This window comes from Stenella coeruleoalba (genome assembly GCF_951394435.1).
Source record: "Stenella coeruleoalba genome assembly, chromosome: 1".
In the NCBI taxonomy this organism is placed as follows: domain Eukaryota; kingdom Metazoa; phylum Chordata; class Mammalia; order Artiodactyla; family Delphinidae; genus Stenella; species Stenella coeruleoalba.
This window is the reverse complement of record NC_137169.1, coordinates 101,529,037-101,548,755: the sequence shown is the minus strand read 5'-3', so window position 1 is coordinate 101,548,755 and position 19,719 is coordinate 101,529,037. Positions and strand designations below refer to the sequence as shown.

Here is a 19,719-nt window from a genome sequence, read left to right as displayed (position 1 = left end):
CCTTAGCAAAAGCCCACAGAAATGGGAGTCAGCAGTTCTTTCTAAAAGAATCTTCCCTTGGTTGCAATAGGCAAGTAATTCCCAGAGGGGGCCAGAGAGCTCCTCCAGATGAGCCCCTGCACCACTTCACTGCCCCTTAGTTAGGGAGTCTGACAGTTTTAACTGCTTCTTTTTTTCCTTTGCATCTCTTCATTCAACATGAGAGCAAACATTCAACCAAGACTGGAAAGGAACAGAGTTAAATATGAACAATGGTAATTGATTGGTGGGTAATTGATGTTTCATTTCTCCTTGGTATCTCTAATATTTGCTAATTTTCTTCAAGCGGTATGTAAGATTTTTATCACTATATTCTTTTTTTTTTTAAGTCAATAAACATTAAGAAGAACCTATTACATTGTGCTAAGTACGGAGGTTATAAAAATAAGCCTTGCTGTCCTGTCCTTAGGAATTCGAGGTTAAGTAGATGAAACAGTTGCAATAATACAACACCAGCCCAGTATGCTTGCCGCCAAGACAAAGGGACATACAAAGTGCTAGGGAATCTAGAGTAAGGTATTCACCAAAGTAACTCCCAAATTTCCACTTCTTTGGGGGATCTGGTGCTCAGCCACTTTGTATAAAAGCCCCTTCTTGGCCTCTTTCAACTTAAGTAAGAGCCACTGACCAGAGTTTGCAACATCTTCTGCAAAGCCCGTGGAGAGACAATAGATTTAAGGAGCCCATTCTGCTGTTGTTCATAATGTCAGGGAGGAAAATCTTTCCTCTACCCTCTTAGGTTCATTTCTTACGGCCTACAAATTAACCTGACAAAAGACAGATTGGCAAGAGAGAAAAAAAAAAAAAGATTTAATTAGCTATTTATGCATGCGAGTTCACAAACGTGATTCAAGGAGGGGCTTATATACCATCTTAATGGGGAATGGGAGGGTAGGGGCAGAGGAGCACTTCTGGGAGAATGAAATGACTTTTTGGAAAGATAAATGGGCCCTTAGGAGAAGAGATGGCAGATATGATAGTTTTGTGATAATGTCTATCTGAGAAAAGAAAATTAGAGTGATGACAAGTTCTTTGGGGAGGCTCTACTTTTAGGCAGATAAAAGATTTCAGGAATTCAAATGCCTTCAGCCAAAATAGTTTTTATGCCACAGTGGCTTATTCTGGACCCCTTCAGTGAGAAGGAGCATGGGCTTTGGGGCCAGACAGAACTGGCTTGAATCCCAGTTATGTCATGTACCATCTCATGCCTTAAGGTAAGTCACTTAATTCTTGAAGCATTGAATAGGAATGAGACTTTGATTTGAGATTTAGAAACAATGTATTTACAGAGTACTGATACAGAGGGTGGCAAATATTATTGTCTCCATTTTCATCATCATTATCATTTTAAGCCATAATGCCTTCCCTCAGAGAGCTTGCCATCTGGTTGAGAAGAGATTTGTGCAATTAAAAAGGTTATTTCTGGGCTTCCCTGGTGGCGCAGTGGTTGAGAGTCTGCCTGCCGATGCAGGGGACACGGGTTCGTGCCCCGGTCCAGGAAGATGGCCGCTGAGCCTGCGTGTTTGGAGCCTGTGCTCTGCAACGGGAGAGGCCACAACAGTGAGAGGCCCGCGTATCACACACACAAAAAAAGGTTATTTCCAAGGCAAGGCGATGACTAAATGGGTGATCTGGGCAGCAAAGGCTGTGGGGTTCAGAGAAAGCCCCTGGGGTATTCTCAGGCCCGTGGATGGTCAGCTCGGCTCTTCCTCCCCCCATGCACGTTGGATTCTCATCGAGTAACCCTGACTTACTGGCTTGTCCGTGGATTCTTGCTCTGTGAGTTTATTACTGAAAATACTGAAAACACCTGGCACTAAGCAGCGCCTGCCTCTTTGCAGGTGTTCAATACAGGTTTGTGGGCTGAATCTTTGAGACCCACAGAGAGAGAGGCTCTTTCTTTGGGTTACGTATGGCTCTCCATCCAGGGACCACCTCAGGCGTGGGGAGTGACAGCTGTATTATAAGCAGCCTCTTAGCAAACAAATATGGATTCTTAATTCTAAAACCAATTTCCAAATGCATTCTAGAAGGGCACACAGAAATGAACAGAATTAACACTGCTTACTTCCAACTGATGGCAGGAGACAGAGACACGGGGCAGCCTAATGAGAACTGATCAAGATATTCTGTCTGGCGATAATAGCAAATGTAAAATAGGGAAACCTCAGACTGCCCTTCTGGTTGCTGTCGGTTTTGTGTAATAAACCTGCACTCATGCACGCGCGCACGCACACACACATGTTATCTGTAAAATTCAATTCCCCAGAGAGTCTGACCATGGCAGTGCCTACTCTCTTGTTTTTAATAATAATATTTTCCATTTAATCTCTCTTAGACTATTTGGAGGTTTTTGTCCATTCCAAACTCAAAGGGGAAAAATTAGCATTTAGATAGGATTGCACCCGCATTAAAATCAATTGAAATGGAAACAGAGATCATGGGAGGGTTGAGATGCCTGGAGTTTTTTTTTTTCCCTAGGATGATTCTGATACGACACATTCAGGGCATCCAGTGAATCCCTCTGCTGGTGTCAGTGATAATCATATTCACTTGGGTTTGTCCCCGGTGCCTCGTTCTCACACAACTTCCTCTCCAGGTCTTCTGAGGATCACATTTCCCAAAGAGGGGTCCCTCTAAGCTCTCGCTTCTCCTTCTGCAGGAATAATCAATGCAGAGGAGACACAAGGCACATATATATGGTCCTTTCTGCCCAGGACATAGAAACATGGAATGCCACTTGCTTGTCCCTGGATTTGAAATACTCTCTCTAGATTCTTTACCTCGTCCCAGCCTTCACATCCACACACACTTTTACTGTCACACCCTCAACCTTCCCTAACTCCAAATTCCAGACTCTCCCTGTAGCCTCCCACTTTCATGACATGTTTTAGAGGCCTATCCTGCTTTGGCAAGCTTGGGTTCCAGAGCAGAAAGGACCCCAAGGAAACAGCCTGGAGGTCACAGTCAGCAAGGCGTCCCCTACTGACCACACAGGTTCTGCTCCTTCAATAAGAGATGTCTTAACAGGGAAGCACTACACTTGCATATGATCCTCGTGTGACCAAAACAGACTCACATCCTAATTTACCGCATAGAGTCCTGTCTGCTGCCTGTTTGGGGACAGCTTCAGGATCTGTCAGCAGCATTCGGAAGTTTCCATAATCTGGTATATTGCCGATTATATTTGCTGGAGGTGAATTCTTGAGAACACAGACGGACGTGCACACTCACTGAGCTGTGTCCAGAATGCTTGTTGCCCTCAGAGCTCCTGATAAACCAGACTCACATTCTTCCTCATTTTGCCTTTTACTGCTGTTCTCCTGGACCCACCAGCCCACCGGGGTGAGGCCCCTTTAGTGCTAATGTCTGTGTGCAGTTGGTGTTTTCCTGTCTTGCAAACCCACTGATCAAACTCCACACATTCCTCCCAGGGGCTCATCAGTATTCCTGTCCTGAATGCATGCCCTGCTCGGCTCTTCTGTGCCCCTGCGTCCACCCCCCTCCACCACCTCCCATTTCCATTCCAGTCTCTGAGTCTGTCCTTGGTACCTCTCTACCCAGGAGAGTAACTTTGATTCTTTTCTCCCATAGGAAGATGATTTGAACGGGATCCACATTGTGGCCTTTGCGGAGAGGAGTGATCCAGGTAGGAAGCCCCCTGTCTGCTCCTGTACACCTTAAGCCTGACTGACCTCTCACCTTTGTCAGCCCTCATCCTCTCTTCCGTCACTTCCGGGTTTTCGCAACCGCAAGGTATCGGGCGCCCCCTGGTGGTCGCCTGTTAGGGACGACTCCACCTTCAAATGTGCACACAGCTAACAGAATGTTGAACCTCATTCTGCCTACATGTCCAACTAGGAAGAAGCACCAAGTACTGAGGTTGAGGATATTAAAACGTCCTAGCTTTAAGGATGTGTGTGTGTGTGTGTGTGTGTGTGTGTGTGTGTGTGTGTAAACGTCTGTTCACATTTAAAGTTCATTTACCAATGTTGTGACCTAGCCTATGTGAATCACAATCCTACCTTAAAATAACAATCATGTACCCTTTGGTCTGAAAAATATTGTCTGTGCTTAGGAGACTTCATAGAACATATTCCCCCAAATAATCAGAACTGGGCAAAACGAGCAGCTTATTTCTAAAGTACAAAATGACCCTATAAATGGATATGTAATTTTGTTTTATTTTGGAACTTTTTCCTGGTTTCACTCTTTTTAACACCAGTGGAAAGCGAAGTGCAGGAAAAATTAATTTTGCAGGTGGTAAAATGCCGGGTCCCTTCCGCAGTGCTCTGTGAATAAAGGGTCCCCAAAGGGAGGTGTCAGTGGTGATTCTGAAGTGTGTTTTGGAAGACCTGGGGCAATCCAGAATGTAACCAGAGAAGGCAGGGAACTTCCTTTGGGATGGCTAAGCAGTCAGGCTTTGGACTATGAGGTGCCTGGGCAGGGATTCCCAACCTGATAGTGCCACAAAGCCACCTGGGGCTGACTGAAACAGGACCTTCAGACACCTGTCAGTTCACGGGGCTCTGAGGCAAGTGCTGATGCACCGTGGGGTTGGGAACCACTGTTCCAGGTAAGATACAATTGTGTCGTATTTTCCTAGGACCTCAGCCTCTTATACATTCATAGGGACAGATGAGGAAACAGAGGGTCAGAGAAGTTCAACAAACTGCCCAAGAGGGCACAATGAGCTAGAGGGAGGCCATGAAGGAGGGACAGATTGTCTCATTCATCAATATATACCTGGTTCTCGCCCATGCCTTGGCACATAGTAAGTGCTCAATAAATGCCTGTGGGCAGATGATTAGATAGGCAGATGACTGACTGAGACTGAGCCCGATTCTTCACTGTCTGACCAGTAGTTTTTTGGGTTTTGTTTTGATTTTTGATAACACACTATCAGCCTCCATAGTTTCTTACAGGCTGAAACCCAAATGTTTTATCACGCAATTTTTAAAATTGAGATATAATCCACATACCATAAGATTCACCTTTTTAAAGTGTGCAATTCAGCAGTTTCAGTACGTTCAGAAAATTGTGCAAACATCACCACTCTCTAATTCCAGAACATTTTCATCACCTCAGAAAAATCCCATACCCATTAGCAGCCTTTCCTATTCCCTTCTCCCCCACCCCCTGGCAACCACTTAATGTACTTTCTGTCGCTATGGATTTGACTGTTCTAGATCTTTTATATAAATGGAACCATGTAATACGTGGCCTTTTGTGCTTGGCATCTTTCACTCAGCATAATGTTTTCAGTATTCATCTGTATGTAGTATGTATCAATAATTCATTCCTTTTTAGGGCCAAATAATATTCCATTGTATGAAAAACAAATTTATGCTGCAAATTATCTGAAAGCTTCCTTCCCCCTTTTTTTTCCATTAATTTTTTTGAATGTCCATTGATATCCCAGTTTTCCTATCATTGACTTGCAGATTTGGAAAAACTCTTCAAGAAAATCTAGCCTGCGTCCAAAAAAAAACATACCAGTATGCTTCCAGCTTTTTTCCACAGATTCTGGCCACCCCTCAGCCCCTGGAGAAGAAAATAGCAAAGAAAGCCAGTTGCCCAAGGTTTACAAGCTATAATCAAACAGAATGGGATCCCCTGGTGTTGTGTGAACAGAGATGAGATCGCCATCCGCAGCAGCCTGCTGGCCAGACTCCAGGGGGCTTCCTCCCCCGCCCTCTCCCCTCCCCTCCCCCTCCCAGGATTACAGGGAGGCCTGTCTGGCTTTCGGGAACAATGGAACAAAGAGGCCTCCGCGAGGTTGCAGGAACCTGTTTGACCGAGATTGCCGCTGTAATGAATCAGGCTCCAGAAACTACTTCCACCTCCTCCCTGCACAAACACCCCTGGGCCCGAAGCTGCGTCTCGCCCCAAAGGAGCCCAAGCTGGGGCTTGTTACTGGGAAGCTGGAAGAAATGTGCTGGGGGTGGGGGGCGGGGGAGGAGCTCACAGCATCTTTCCTTGGTGGGGGTGGGGGGCAGGGGCGGGGGGGGGGGGGGGGGGTGGTGCCTGGCCTGCTCAGGGCTGGGAAAGGGAAAGGCTTTTCCGTGAAAGTCCCTGAGTCTGCGACTAGTCAGTCATTACTCTCAGGTCACTGATGTGTAACCGGGCCAGAGGGGCCTGGCTGCAGGACTAGGAATTTCATTCCTACCCAGACAGTACTTCCTCATATACCTTGCTTTTGCTAACAAGCTACATGTGGCCCACCGCGCCAACCAAACCCCTCGCCAAAGAAGACGGGTCATACATCCAGGAAAATAATACAGCTCTCCTTAAAGAGCTCACAGTCTGGAGGAACTGTGCTGTGAGCTTTATGGAGGTGGTCCTATTTGGTCCCTAAAGCCACCCTGTGATATATGCATAATAATTATCGTCCCAGCGTCAGATGAGAAAAGAGATTCTTAAGGGTTAAATGACTTGCCCAGATCACTCGATGTACCCAAGCCAAGATTCAAATTCTATCAGGCTTTCTTGACCTCTGAATTCATTCTGAGTCTGAGGAAGAAGGTGATGATGGTGGTGACTTACTGTATGCTTAGGTGACAGAGCAACCCCACGTGGGAGGTGCTACTTTGATTCCCACTTTACAACTGATGAAGCTGAGGCCCAGAGCAGCTGACTTGCTGGGAAGCAGTGGAGCGGGAATTAAGCTCAGCGCTGTCTGGCTCCCCAGCCGCACCCTAAACCACAAGGCCCTGCCTTGTGTCTGCCGGCCCTTCGGAGTTACTACCCCTGAGGACGTCTGGGTGACCATTTAGCCCGCCCTCCTTCCTCTCTGCTGTCCTTTACCACCCCCTGCACCTGCAACATTTGAAAGACCCAGAGACGTTCAACGACGCGCTTGAGATCACACGGTTAGAGGCACAGCGGACACAGAAGCTTAGATTTCTGGTTGGCTCCTCTGGTCACTGTCCATCTGACCACACTACCGTCTCCAGGACTTCCCAGCCAGCTGCAGGCTCTGGGCATGCGCAAAGCCGCTGCAAGGAATGGGGGCGGAGGGAGCCGAGAGCGCACGAGAAAGAAGAGGGAGTGAGGAGAGCGAGCGGAGCCATCTGGAAGCTTGAGGGCCCGATCAATGAAGAAAAGTCAAACTTCCTCCCTACTGATGTTTCCAAATTTGGAATCTACGATTTTTCAGCAGCAGCAATAACAAAGGTCTGAGTGACCCGGGTCTCCCAGGGACTCTCACAGCGGTTCTGACATTCGCAGCCGAGAGCTTGTGTTCAGGGATTGCAGTGACTGCTCTCCGGCCCCGAGCGTAATCGCTAGGTCTCTTCTGCGGTGAGCTCTCATCCTCGTTGCCCCTGCAGGCGGGCCTGGCTGGGAAGGACATTTCCGGCTCTCTGGTCTTGCCCGGTGCCCTGTGGTGCGGCCCGGCTTCCTCTTTCACAGCCTCCTCTCAGCTCCTGCGCTCAGAATGCCGCCAGAGCTACTGTGTGACAGGTTTGAAAATGAACTAGTCTCCCCGGCCGCCCCCAGATGTGTCTGCATCAGGCTGACATCTTCTTTAGAACAGTCGATGAACGGTTCACAAAGCGGCGTTTCTACGTGAGCGCATGCTGGATGGATATCCTCCAAGGGCACTGGCAAGATTAGCACTAACAAGCTGGAAATGCGCGAACCGGCTGCCGTCTGCGCCTGCGGAGCACAACCAGTGAGGGGCCCCGAATCAAAGTCTCCAAGCCCTTGTTCCAACCGAGTTTCAACAGCCTCGGTTTCGTTTTTCACACCTGTTGCCTCAAATAGGCAACTGCTTAACTGAGCTTCTAAATTTAAATTTGATTTTTCAAATTTAAAATTCGGTTCTTGCTAAATGCTAAATGTAGTTCCGGCCCTTAAATATCAACACATTTAATCTTCACAGCAGCCCTATTGTACGCAGTAGGTACCGTCGCTATCATCTTCCCCGATATGCGGATAGGGAAACAAAGGCATGGAGAAGTTAAGTAGCGTCCCCAGGTCACGTGACTAATCAGCGGTAGAACTGGGATTCCAGCCCAGGCAGTCCAGCCCCAAGCCCAAGCTCTGTAACTACCACCTACGCTCCTCTATTGCAAAGCTGTACCGCTGGACTTTTCCACCAATGCTGGGCCCCGAGAGCTAGGAGACAGAGCGGAGAAGGAGGGCTGTAGTAAGGAGTGTCAGGGTGTTCTGATGTCGCAGGTGCCATCTCGGAACCATGGGGCCCACACGATGTCCCCCGGTTCTGAGCGGATGTCTCACTCTAACAGGTGACTGGGCGACTCGCCTTGTCTGGGAGGTGCTCTCAACCTTGTCCTCCCTAGGCTCCCAAAGGGCCCAGCTTCAGATGCCCTGCCGCAGCTTTCTGAGACTTCCACACTTCCTGAGTGGGCCTTTCTGCGAGGGGACCTCTCAGGTGACTGCCCTCCACACCTGTGTGTCCCAGCACCTGGCCCTGGGTCTAATACATGTGGGCACTCAGAACATACCTGCCCGATGAAAAAGTGAATCCCTCCCATGAACACTTGAAATGAATTAAATGTTGATGGAGTGGGAAAGAAAGACAGAAAATCTTTGCAGTTCCTTCTGCAAATGCCACACATGATAACAGCGGTATCATTACTATCAGTGAGCCCCCAAGGTAATAAGGGAGCTGTTTTCTCCATCTTCAGACGATAAGATGGAAGCCCAGAGAGGTTAAGTGACCTGTGCAGGGTCTTCAAACTCCAGACACAACCTCCAAGCTGTGTGATGCCTGCTTATCTGTGTCGTCTGCTGTAGAAGCAATAGCCACAGGGTTGGGCCAAACAGCCCGGCTTCCGAAGCCTAGGCCTGTCTCCAGGGGCGAGACCCCGAGTCCCATAACTGCACATGGTGTGGCGGCAGGGAGGGTCTCTCAGTGCCTTTATGGAATGAGCACCGCCAGTCCCCGAGGTTGGGTCCAGAGGATGGTGTGAGAGCCGGGTGGGCAGCATGCTGAGGGCCTGGGCCTGTTACTTTGGGGCCACTGCTTGGTCTGAGACACACGTGTCTCTGCCAGACAGGCCTTGGTTCCTGACATGGCTGCGACTGGCCTGGAACTGGTCCCCCAGGGCTGTGCAGCCTCATTCCCACCAGGCTCTCTCTGCCTGGAAAGGAGGAGAGTATAATCACCGGCTTCCCCTCCCACAGGATGTGATTCCCAGAGGTCTCTGGCTCGCCGTGGGAAACCTGGCCCATCCTGAGCCCTCGACCCCGGGTCGTGGGATCTCAGGGTCCAGGCCTGTGTGGCAGGGACAGAGTCACAGCTTTCACAGCACCGGGCCCCTCTTTAGTTGGCGCCACCTCTGAGATTCCAGGCGCACTCAGGGAAATCGCTGAGACAGCCAACCAAACAGGCTGTAGCTGGGGAGTGTGTGGCTTAGCGGCAGGTTAGAAGGAGGGGAAGGAACCCTGATTACTCCGGGGGAGGGCAGGGGCTGGCCACCAGGCCCCCTCTCCACCCAGGTGTCTCCTCATGCCCCTGCCCTCGCTTCCCTCACATTGAAGCTCTTACACTGGGCACTGGGCTCTCAAGCACAAATTCGAGCAAGAAGATGCGGCAGTTTTGGTAGGCATGTGGAGACCACAGGTGGATTGTGGAAACGGCTCTCGACCTGCAGACCAAAGACCTGAGTTAGAATCCTGGCTCTGCCACTTGCTGGCGTGTCGTGCTGGGCAAGTCAGGTACTCTCCCTGTGTCTCAACTTCATCCTCTTTAAAATGGAGATAAAAACATCTTCCTAACCTCCATCAGGACTAGATGTGAAGATTAAATACAAAAGGGCTCAGTAGCCAGTAAATGCTCAAGAAATACTCATAAAGTCAAAGTTGGGCTACATGATGGCAGACTTCCTGCATGTAAAGAACAATGTCCTGTGTTCATAAAGGAAGAAGTTGGGAGACGAACTTCTTGAGAAAAAAGGAGATTTCAGCTGGATGCAAGAAAACGACTCTTGTCTGTCTGGGTTATTGACTCTATAGTGGACCTCTAGGGAGGTCCGAGGGGCTCAGCCCTGGAAACATTCAAGAGAGAAGACAGACAAATGTTCTGGGTGTCTGGGTGGGGCTATACACCTGCCTGAATCTGCGGGATGTTTGGGAGTCCCTTCTGGCTTTGAAAATGGCTGCTTCTCTAACTAATGACCGCAGAGAATTGTCCTCTGGTTTCAATGGTGAAATAACCGCTAGCCTACAAATTTCAAAATAATATTTCCTCTTTTTTCTTAACCTACCTCTGAAAAAAATTATGGGCTACTCCTTTTGAGAGCTACATGGCCACAATCTTAAAAGGCCTCTTAGCTGGGTATATCACTGATAAAGGAAACAGTCATTAATTTCAAACTCATTCATTCATTCATTCATATAATTGCAACTGTGAGCTGTCTTCTGCTTCACATTGAATTTCAAAAACGAAATGTGGCTTCCTACACCTGCCTTCCTGGTCAAAAAGGGAGGGTCCACAGTGGACGCGTCCCTTTTCCAGCTCACCTGTTTTACAAAGAAATAGTTACTGTCCCTAAGAGGAAACTGAACTTCTAACTTAAAATGTTAGCGACTGAATCCCTGCGAGGCCAGTGTGACTGCCTTAATTCCGCTTTCCCAGATGAATGAGAATCCATTCCAACAGGTCTATATTCAAGGCTGGGGAATAATGGGGGGAAAGGTATGGGGCTTGTGAGCCTTGGATCAGGAATATCCAAATTAGCTTAATGACTTTAAAACAAAGTAATTAAACCGTGCTTTAACCACTGAGTACTGAGGCGAGGTACTCATAGTCACACCGCCTGGTACAGCCACCCCTGCAGACTTCAGTCACTGAGTCAGCAACAGGGCCCGGAAGGAATAGCTCCATGATACACCACCTCCTGGTGTAACTGCTTGGGAGTATGTCTTCTCTGACACACGGGGCCGAGACTGTGTCTAACCGCCCCCTTGTGCCCAGATCATTGCACTTAAGACATATGCATTGAACGAACAGATGAGTGGCCAGGTTCCTTGTATTCAAGCAGAAGATCGTCAGAGCATTTCAGAAGAATAATGGCTAAACCTTACTATGTGCCAGGCACCATCTAAGTACCATAGAGACACTAACACATTTAACTAACAGTCATTCTATGAAATAGGTACTCTTATTATCATCCCCGTTTTACAGTTGAGAAACCAAGACATTAAATAACTTGCCCTAAGTCACACTCTAAATGGCAGACCCAGGATTTGGACTGTTTGCCCCAAGTGTCCTTTGTGTTGAAACATCATGCTGGGCTCCCTCCCTAAAGAACAGGTTCTGTTCTGTTCTTGGAAATATTCAGGGATGCAGAAGGATGATGCCCTTTATAAAATCCATCATCCTGAACCCCAAAAAGCTGCCCTTGACTCCGGAAGAAACTTCCTCAGCTTTTGTCAACTCAATTATTAATTTATTCTGGGCATGTCTTTTGAGCTTTGCTCCTCCATAGACACAAAGAACATCCTCACAAAAACTTTTTGTATTCTTGAACATAGGCATTAAGCCACAATTTTGACTTCTCTTGTTTATGTAAAAACTCCAATCCATTTGATTTTTCTTGCAGGACCCAGTTTTCGTTCCTTCAATCTTTCTCTTTTTATCTCCAAACCTGCTCTAAAACATAGAAACGATCCCTGTATGTACATTCTTATTCATAAATCCCATTGTGTGGGTTTTTCCATCAGAAAACCACAGTGCCATCTCGTGTGTTCGGCTTCCGTTCAGATCTTCTCCGTCTACAACGCTGTGCCTAGACAGATTCTGCCTGCCCTTTATGTGAGTTAGTCTTTTGCCCTTCAAGTTTACTTTCTACCTGAGTTCGGGTCTGTGTGGTTGAGTTTCATCCTCTTTGTGGATTTCTGGTTTGTCACATGTGATTCTCCTCTTCCAGAGTACTGGCAGCATCACCTTATTTATTGCCATTCATCTCTTCTCGGCTGCTGAAAGCAGTCACTGAAGCTGTCGAGGAGAAATGCCCTGTTGCAATCTGTGTATAATGATACTTATACATCCACAGATAACCCAGGTGGCACCATAGTCCCCGTCCTGTGACACGGCGACACACCCAGAGAAGGAAGATCTGTAGTGTCCAAGTAGCAGCAGCCAGTGGCACTCTGGAGGGATTTGACTTTCTCGGCCACACATCAGGCAGCAAGAAGAGTATCCCCACCTCCACCCCCATCTCCACCCCAACCCCTACAGTAATAGATAATGAGCGCTGAAACACAAGGCCCCATCCATCCCAAGTGTCTGTCATACGATCTAATTTGTCATATAGTTCAGAGCATAGATGGAAAAATCACCTCGGCCACCCGGATCTCTGCTGGAGAGGGCTGTGGGCCATAACGACCCTCTTCTCTACTAGCAGGGTAGCTCTGCCTTCCAGGTAACAAGGCCTGAGGGGGCCGAGTCGGAATCTTTAGTGTGATCTAGCTACAGTTAAAGAGACTACACCCACTCAAAGCAGAGCTCCTAAGAAGAGTGTGCATTTTGCCTAGAATATGTTAACTATGAGGAAGTGCAGAGAAAAACCCTTCCCAAGAGGCCCCAGGTAGCCAAACAAAGGCTAGGGTGCCGGAGAGAGGAGAGGTGTGTTCAACAGAGGCCACAGAGAGGGGCTTAGAATGGCTGGGGCCCCCAGCAAAAGAAGGAAGCTTTCACAAAGAAAGAGCAGTGGCCGTACTGAATTTCTAAGTAGTGGGTGAGTTAGTTGCTTATACAGAAGGTGAATTTCAGGCCACAAATTCATCTATGCAAGAGCTACAACTTTATTTTCTAGAACTGAACCTAGATTTTACCACTGGATGGTGGAAACTGGGTCTGACAGTGAATGGTCTCCCCTCCCCCACCCACCGTCCCTCGGGATCCGGCGTCTTGCTGGTTCTCAGGTATGATGTGTGAAGTGTGCATCTGGTCAGAGTTATCATCATCACCTATCCATGCTGGCATTTGCAGAGAAGTCCGTCATTCTGTCTGGACTCTAGCTTTATGCCAGGGTCACCACTGGTCCCCTTCATCCCAACTGCTGGACTTCTTCAGATCTGCCCCCTCCACTAGCCTTGTCCGTGTTCCTCAAAACCACAGAGAACTCGGTGGGGCCTCCTCACACTCTTCTCTGCCCTAGTCTTCCTGCACCAGAGGATTCGCCAAGAGAATCTGAGGTCTTTCCATTTTCATGAGTTTTAGAACAAAGCACGAATCCCCTATACTCTGGGACTCCCTGAAAGTGTGGAGTTTCTCTACGTGGGCTCGCTTTCGCGCACGTGCACATGTACACACAAACACATACACACAGGCACAGAGCTTATTCTCAGGGACTTGCCAGAAGCTAAACTCTTTGTTTCTCCCTGGGAGTGGGGCAGAGACGCCGAGGGTTTAGGCTATCCTTTCTCTTACTAGACATTCTTCCAAAATTTTTGTCTATGGTATAAAGTTCATCTTTCTCATTTCTTCAAGATTTAGGCTTTCTGTGCTCTTGAAGCTATGAGTTTGTCCTTTGAGTCTTGTCTCTGCTTCTCTTATGAATCATCCCTCCCCTGGGGGGCAATGAATGCTTCGAATTGAATAAAGGGAAGGCAGAGCATGCAGGGAAATGCTGACGAGGGGAGGGAACCCTATTTACTATCTCAAAGCTTTGAAACCACCTGTCAGTCAGAAGCCCACTTAGTCTGAAGGTTGTGGGAACTCCAGGTTGTAGAAAACTAAGGATCCAGGCTAAACATTCTTGCTCCATAGAGCAAATGCTATGGGGAACTCTCAGGGGTAGTATCAATAAATTATCAGTTTTAAGAGACGGCACAGAGCACTGAGGACCAGACAGAAGTTTCTCTGTTCTGGGGTTGCACTTTCTGACACAGGGCTCGTCAATTTTCATATGCAATTTCGCTTTCCGTTACAACCAGACACTTCCCTGGGAAACTTTCAATTTCTTTATTCAAAATGTTTATTGTTTCCTTTGAAGAAGCTGCTTTGTGGCTGGAGTTCTCATCTGACTCATTTTATAGGATAATCCTATAATTGAGGGTATGCACCAAATGGCCTAAGAAACACTTGTGGAATAACGGCACTCTGCTCTCCACATTAGAAGCCATGTATGCACAGGGCTTACTCACCCTCCTTGAATCCCGCTTCAGATGGCTATGAGTTCCTGGAGATCCTGAAGCAGGTTGCTCGGGACAACACGGACAACCCTGACCTGAGCATCGTGTGGATCGACCCAGATGACTTTCCTCTGGTGAGTGGCTCAGACTGGGGCCCTGTCCTTGGCCACCTTCACAGCCTCATGTTTGTGTTTAGTGTGAGACCTGGATGCACGAAGGAGGATGGGAAATAGGAGGGGCACTTGCAGAAGCTCAGTGGCTGTCCCCACCCGCTGTGGGAGATCTTAGCCCCTGGGGCAACATTGAACTTAGGGCCTGGTGCCTACCCGACATGGTTAGACTTATTGTTCTCGCCCCCTAGAGGCCAGAAGTCCTTCTGCAGGGCCCACTCAAGGGTGTTGGGTGAAATTCTTCTGCCAGCAGCTCCATAGCTGCCCTTCACCCCACCACCACACCACCCCTTACTATAACCTCTTTCATTTTCTGGGTGGAGACCATCGCTGTGAGGCAACCTGAGTTACTAAGTAATAAATGTGCAGAGATGAACATTTTGCATAGAGTTAAGAACAACCTCTGCTGGAAATTCCCTGGTAGTCCAGCGGTTAGGACTCTGCACTTCCTCTGCAGGGTGCACGGGTTCAATCCCTGGTGGGGGAACTAAGACCCCGCAAACCTCGCAGCCAGGGGAAAAAAAAAAAACCCTCAGGGAGGGCAGAGACCCTGCCTGTCTTGTTCAACATGTTCTCCCAGGTCCTTAAAGCCCAAACTCTTGCTGGGTCAGTGATCAATGGCCAGAAAGCCTTGCTTATGCTTTGTTTTAAAGAGAATAAACAGAATTTGTACAATACATGAGCCCAGTGGTAATGATAGTGAGGGTGGCTAATAGACTATCTGCCTAGAACTATGGTAAATTCTTTCCATGCATCATCTCATCCAATCCTCCAAACAACCCTGTGAAGTACAGACTATTATAATCCCTATCTTTTTTTTTTTTTTTGCGGTACGCGGGTCTCTCACTGCTGTGGCCTCTCTCGTTGCGGAGCACAGGCTCCGGACGCGCAGGCTCAGTGGCCATGGCTCACGGGCCCAGCCGCTCCGCGGCATGTGGGATCTTCCCGGACCGGGACACGAACCCGTGTCCCCTGCATCGGCAGGCAGACTCTCAACCACTGCACCACCAGGGAAGCCCTATAATCCCTATCTTACAGGTGAAAAGAATGACAGCTGGAGAGGTTAAAGCTGTAAGTGGTAGATATACTCTTCCAGTCCCCATGAGACCATATATTTGTTTGGGAGACTTTTTTTTCTTTCTTTCTTTCTTTTTTTTTTTGGCTGTGTTGGGTCTTAGTTGCAGCATGCAGGATCTACACTGAGGCATGCGGGATCTTTTCCTTGCAGTGTGTGGGCTTCTCTACAGTTGCGGCACACGGGCTTCTTCTCTAGTGCGCTTCTCTCTAGTTGTGGTGTGCAGGTTTTTCTCTCTCTAGTTGTGGCGCACGGGCTCCAGAGCGCGAGGGCTCTGCAGTTTTGCGGCACGCGGGCTCTCTCGTTGAGGCGTGAGAGCTCAGTAGTTGTGGCACGAGGGCCCAGTTCCCCTGCAGCATGTGGGATCTTAGTTCCCCGACCAGGGATTGAACCTGCGCCCTCTGCATTGGAAGGCGGATTCTTCACCACTGGACCCCCAGGGAAGTCCCATGTTTGGGAGACTTTCTACCACTGAATATCTCCATTTTCTTAGCCCCATGGCCCCTTACTTTTTTAGTCCTGCCCTAGTCAGAGATTAGTCCTCATGGAACCCAAGTCTGGCTGAATGAAGAAGCCCTCTTCTTACTCGTGTGCCCACTTACAGCACACCACTGCTTTCCCGGGCATCTCGTGAGCAGAGTGGTGCAAGGTAAGGGATTTTTAAGTGAGACATTGAAAGAGAGGTGGAGGGAAATGGCTCATTCAACCACACATAAACTGTAAAAAGCCACAAGTGGCGTGGGCATCAGCTTTGGACTATCTCTGTAATATTCTTCCTTACAGCTGTAGAAGCTTTTGTATTACATGCTTTCACAGTTTGTGTTATGACTTTTTTTTTTTTTTCGTGTTTATTTAAAGTGCTGAACGCTGGGGCCAAGTCTTCAATTTCCTCAGTGCCCACAGCTGTTTTGGAGACCTGTAACCAATGGTGACCTAATTACTGTGATGGGATGGCAGGTGGGTCCAGCCACAAAAAGTGGCTTTAACAGGGAATGGCTTCTGCCTGCTGTCTAATTTTATTTTTTGTGGATACAGCTTGTTGCCTATTGGGAAAAGACTTTCAAGATTGACCTATTCAAGCCCCAGATTGGAGTGGTGAATGTTACAGATGTGAGTATACCTCGTGAAAGTTTGCTCGGATGCCCTCAGCCTGCCCTGGTTTCTGCCATGCAGCCCAGACTATGAGATCACGTATAGGAGCCTAGCCCCATGTGAAATGAGCAGGACCCTTGGCCTTGCCAAAGCTCAGGAGACTTGCCAGTGTGGCCCAATCCTAGTCTGAGCCAGTCCCAGCCTATTGTTCCATGGTTCTCTTCCATGGGCACATTTCCTTGCTTTGGGAGCCAGCCTAACCTGGTTCACTGACTATTTAGAACTTTCCACACAAGTAAACTCTCCTATATTTTCTTCCAAAGCCCAACAAGGTCTCTTTGCACAAGGGAACCCACACCGGGAGTTGTTATTGCTCAATGGGTGATGGGGAAGCTGTGGCCCAGAAGCCCATGGAGACAATCACCATTGTGTGTGTGTGTGTGTGTGTGTGTGTGTGTGTGTGTGTGTGTGTGTGTGTGTGTGTATGTTCATGAATATATGGATATATATGATATATAGGATCTATATGAAACTTCTGGTAGGGCAGCCATGAAACTACCACCAATGAGACTAGGGATGGGGTCAGGGCAGCCAGAAATACTTTTGCTTTTCACCTTGTATCCTACTGTTCTGTTTTAAAATGTTTTAACTTAAGCAGAATTTTAAATTATTATTATTATTAATCTTAAAAGTAGTTTACAAGATAAAGAAATGTAGAATTTCCCAGGTGACTGAACATCTACCAACAGGATAAAAGGACATTGCTAACTGGCCATACATACATACAATAGAAAAAAATATATATATATGCAATGGAATATACCTTTCCTTTTAGGTTGCACAAACAGGATACTACACACGCCATTCTGCAGCTAAGCGTTTCCATTTAACAGTGTGCACATACTCCTGACAAGTGTAAGTGACCTGGAGCCCACTCAGCACAGCTGCTTGGAGCCCCCTGGCCTTGCTGACCCTTCGTGCACTCACTCACTCAGTCATTCTGTCTCTGGCTGCAGGCTGACAGTGTCTGGATGGAGATTCCAGATGGTGATGACCTGCCCACAGCTGAGGAGCTGGAAGACTGGATTGAGGATGTGCTTTCTGGGAAGATAAACACTGAGGATGATGACGGCGAAGATGAAGAGGATGAAGAGGATGACGACGACGATGATGACAATGACAATTCTGACGAAGAGGATGATGACAGTGATGACGATGAGGACTAGCCCCCAACTCCAGCTGATTTTCATGAAAACAGAAGCACAGCTACCCACCCCCATGCAGACAGCACAAGGTAGCCGCGAGCAGCCCTGGCCCACATCCAGCCAGCTCCTTTCCCTTTTCCAACATCTCTTTTCCCACCTCCTTCTCACCAGGAGATGTGCAACTCAGCAAATGCCTTTCTAAATCCAGCAATCCCACTCAGCAAGAACAGTGGGGAATTTTTCCCATGTCGACGGTCTGGATTGTCATGAAAAAACTCTCGTTCTTTGCCAGATCACCAGTGGCCATGGCAGTGCCCGAATCTGGCAGTCTGGGGAGAGCAATCCCCAAACACCTTGACTCAAATTTACCTGTTGTCTTTGACTATGGCGGTAACAGAATTCACAGCTTGCTAACTCACAAGCGTGGTGTGACCTTATACCCAGAGCCCGGGGAAGACACACAATCCACGTAGCCCCCATGCCTACAACGTCAGTTAGGATCCCTCCTAAAGCCAAGAGGATCCCTCTTAGGGAAGCCTCAGGCTTGGAAACAAGTTTATAAATCAGCTTCTCTTGGTTCTGTTTAACTTATTTTAAGTGTAGGTCAGACCATTATGAACTCACATCCAAACCTTTGGATGGCTATTGAGAGGCAGGTCTTGAAAAACATGTGTACTGATGTCACCATCATTTCTAGTATATTAGGATACTGGGATGGGAGGTTGATTTGCTCTCTGAACTTCCCTCTAGGTGACCGTCTCGCATAGACACACAGGGGTTTGTTTTAATTCTTTCTGATGGCTTTAGGTCTCTGATTGGGTCAGCTGGCATCCTAGCCTGAGCTGGGATCCTGATGACCCCCCTCTTTTTTTTTTTTTTTTTTTTGTGGTACGCGGGCCTCTCACTGTTGTGGCCTCTCCCGCTGCGGAGCACAGGCTCCGGACGCGCAGGCTCAGCGGCCATGGCTCACGGGCCCAGCCGCTCCGCGGCATGTGGGATCTTCCCGGACCGGGGCACGAACCCGTGTCCCCTGCATCGGCAGGCGGACTCTCAACCACTGCGCCACCAGGGAAGCCCCCATATCCCCTCTTTTGCTCCTAGTCAGCCTTCCCATTCAGAGTCAAAGTTGGTTTAACCAGAGGGCAATGAACTCTCCATCTATCAGTGCTCCCACAGTTGAACAGAACAATAATAATTAGAGTTCATAATGATACCCTGAGGCACTGAAAAAAATCCCTCAGTGCCTTCCGAAGTATCTAAAAGTTATATTGTGCTCGGTAGTTTTAGTGTTAAGTGTGCATTATAATGTTCTAATTTATTTTCTCAATCTTTTAACACACGTGTAAGACACTGCAAATTCTTTGAAAATAGGGCAATCCTTTATGGAATAGTAGCTAACTAACTCTGTCATTAAAGTTATATTTTGAAAATACTGAGACTATCTTGAACATCCTCTCCTGAGTTTTTGTTTCTGCTCATTATCTCTGGGCGCCTGTTCTTCCTCGCTATTCTTTCTTCGTTTTCCTTTCTGGCCCCTCTTCCTCTGCCTGCCCTTGAAATGTTAGTCTTCCACAGGATCACTCAGCTCTAACATTCTTCCAAGACAGTTTATCATCCATGCCCATCAGCTAATAACTTCCAAGTCTGGGTCTCTAACCTTGACCTCTCTCCTTAGCTTTAGACTCACTCATTCAACTGCTTCTGGACATCTTGGTTTGGACGTTGCACAAGTGCTTCAGACAACACCACAAAAGCCAAACTCATTACCTTCTCCCCTAAACGTCTCCTCCTCCTCTTCTTGGAGCCCCAGTTCAAATGATTAATATCACCATCTGTCCAATTGCCTGGGTGGTCCGAAGGGGTCCCCTTCCCCTCTGCTCCCCTGTCATTTTGTGTATACCCCAAATCCTGGCACTCGTCATTTAAATGGTAGCACATATTTGTATGTCTGTCCTTTCACTAAAACACAGGCTCCTTGGAGACAAGGAATTTATTTACTGTTGTATCCCCAACACCTAGCACTTTGCTC

At 47.9% G+C, this 19,719-nt stretch overlaps 1 protein-coding gene across 1 annotated transcript in view; it reads left to right on the top strand.

Annotated features, from left to right (window-relative positions):
* The window catches only part of CASQ2 (calsequestrin 2), a gene marked incomplete at its 3' end in the record, with an annotated part of 61,842 nt that extends 44,131 nt beyond the window's left edge, over nucleotides 1-17,711 (top strand). The window contains exons 8-11 of the mRNA XM_079942459.1: nucleotides 3,634-3,688; nucleotides 14,182-14,282; nucleotides 16,429-16,503; nucleotides 17,502-17,711. Of these exons, the coding sequence (XP_079798585.1) occupies nucleotides 3,634-3,688; nucleotides 14,182-14,282; nucleotides 16,429-16,503; nucleotides 17,502-17,711 (441 nt within the window). The remainder of the gene's footprint in view (nucleotides 1-3,633; nucleotides 3,689-14,181; nucleotides 14,283-16,428; nucleotides 16,504-17,501) is intronic.
* Nucleotides 17,712-19,719: the final 2,008 nt, after the last annotated feature.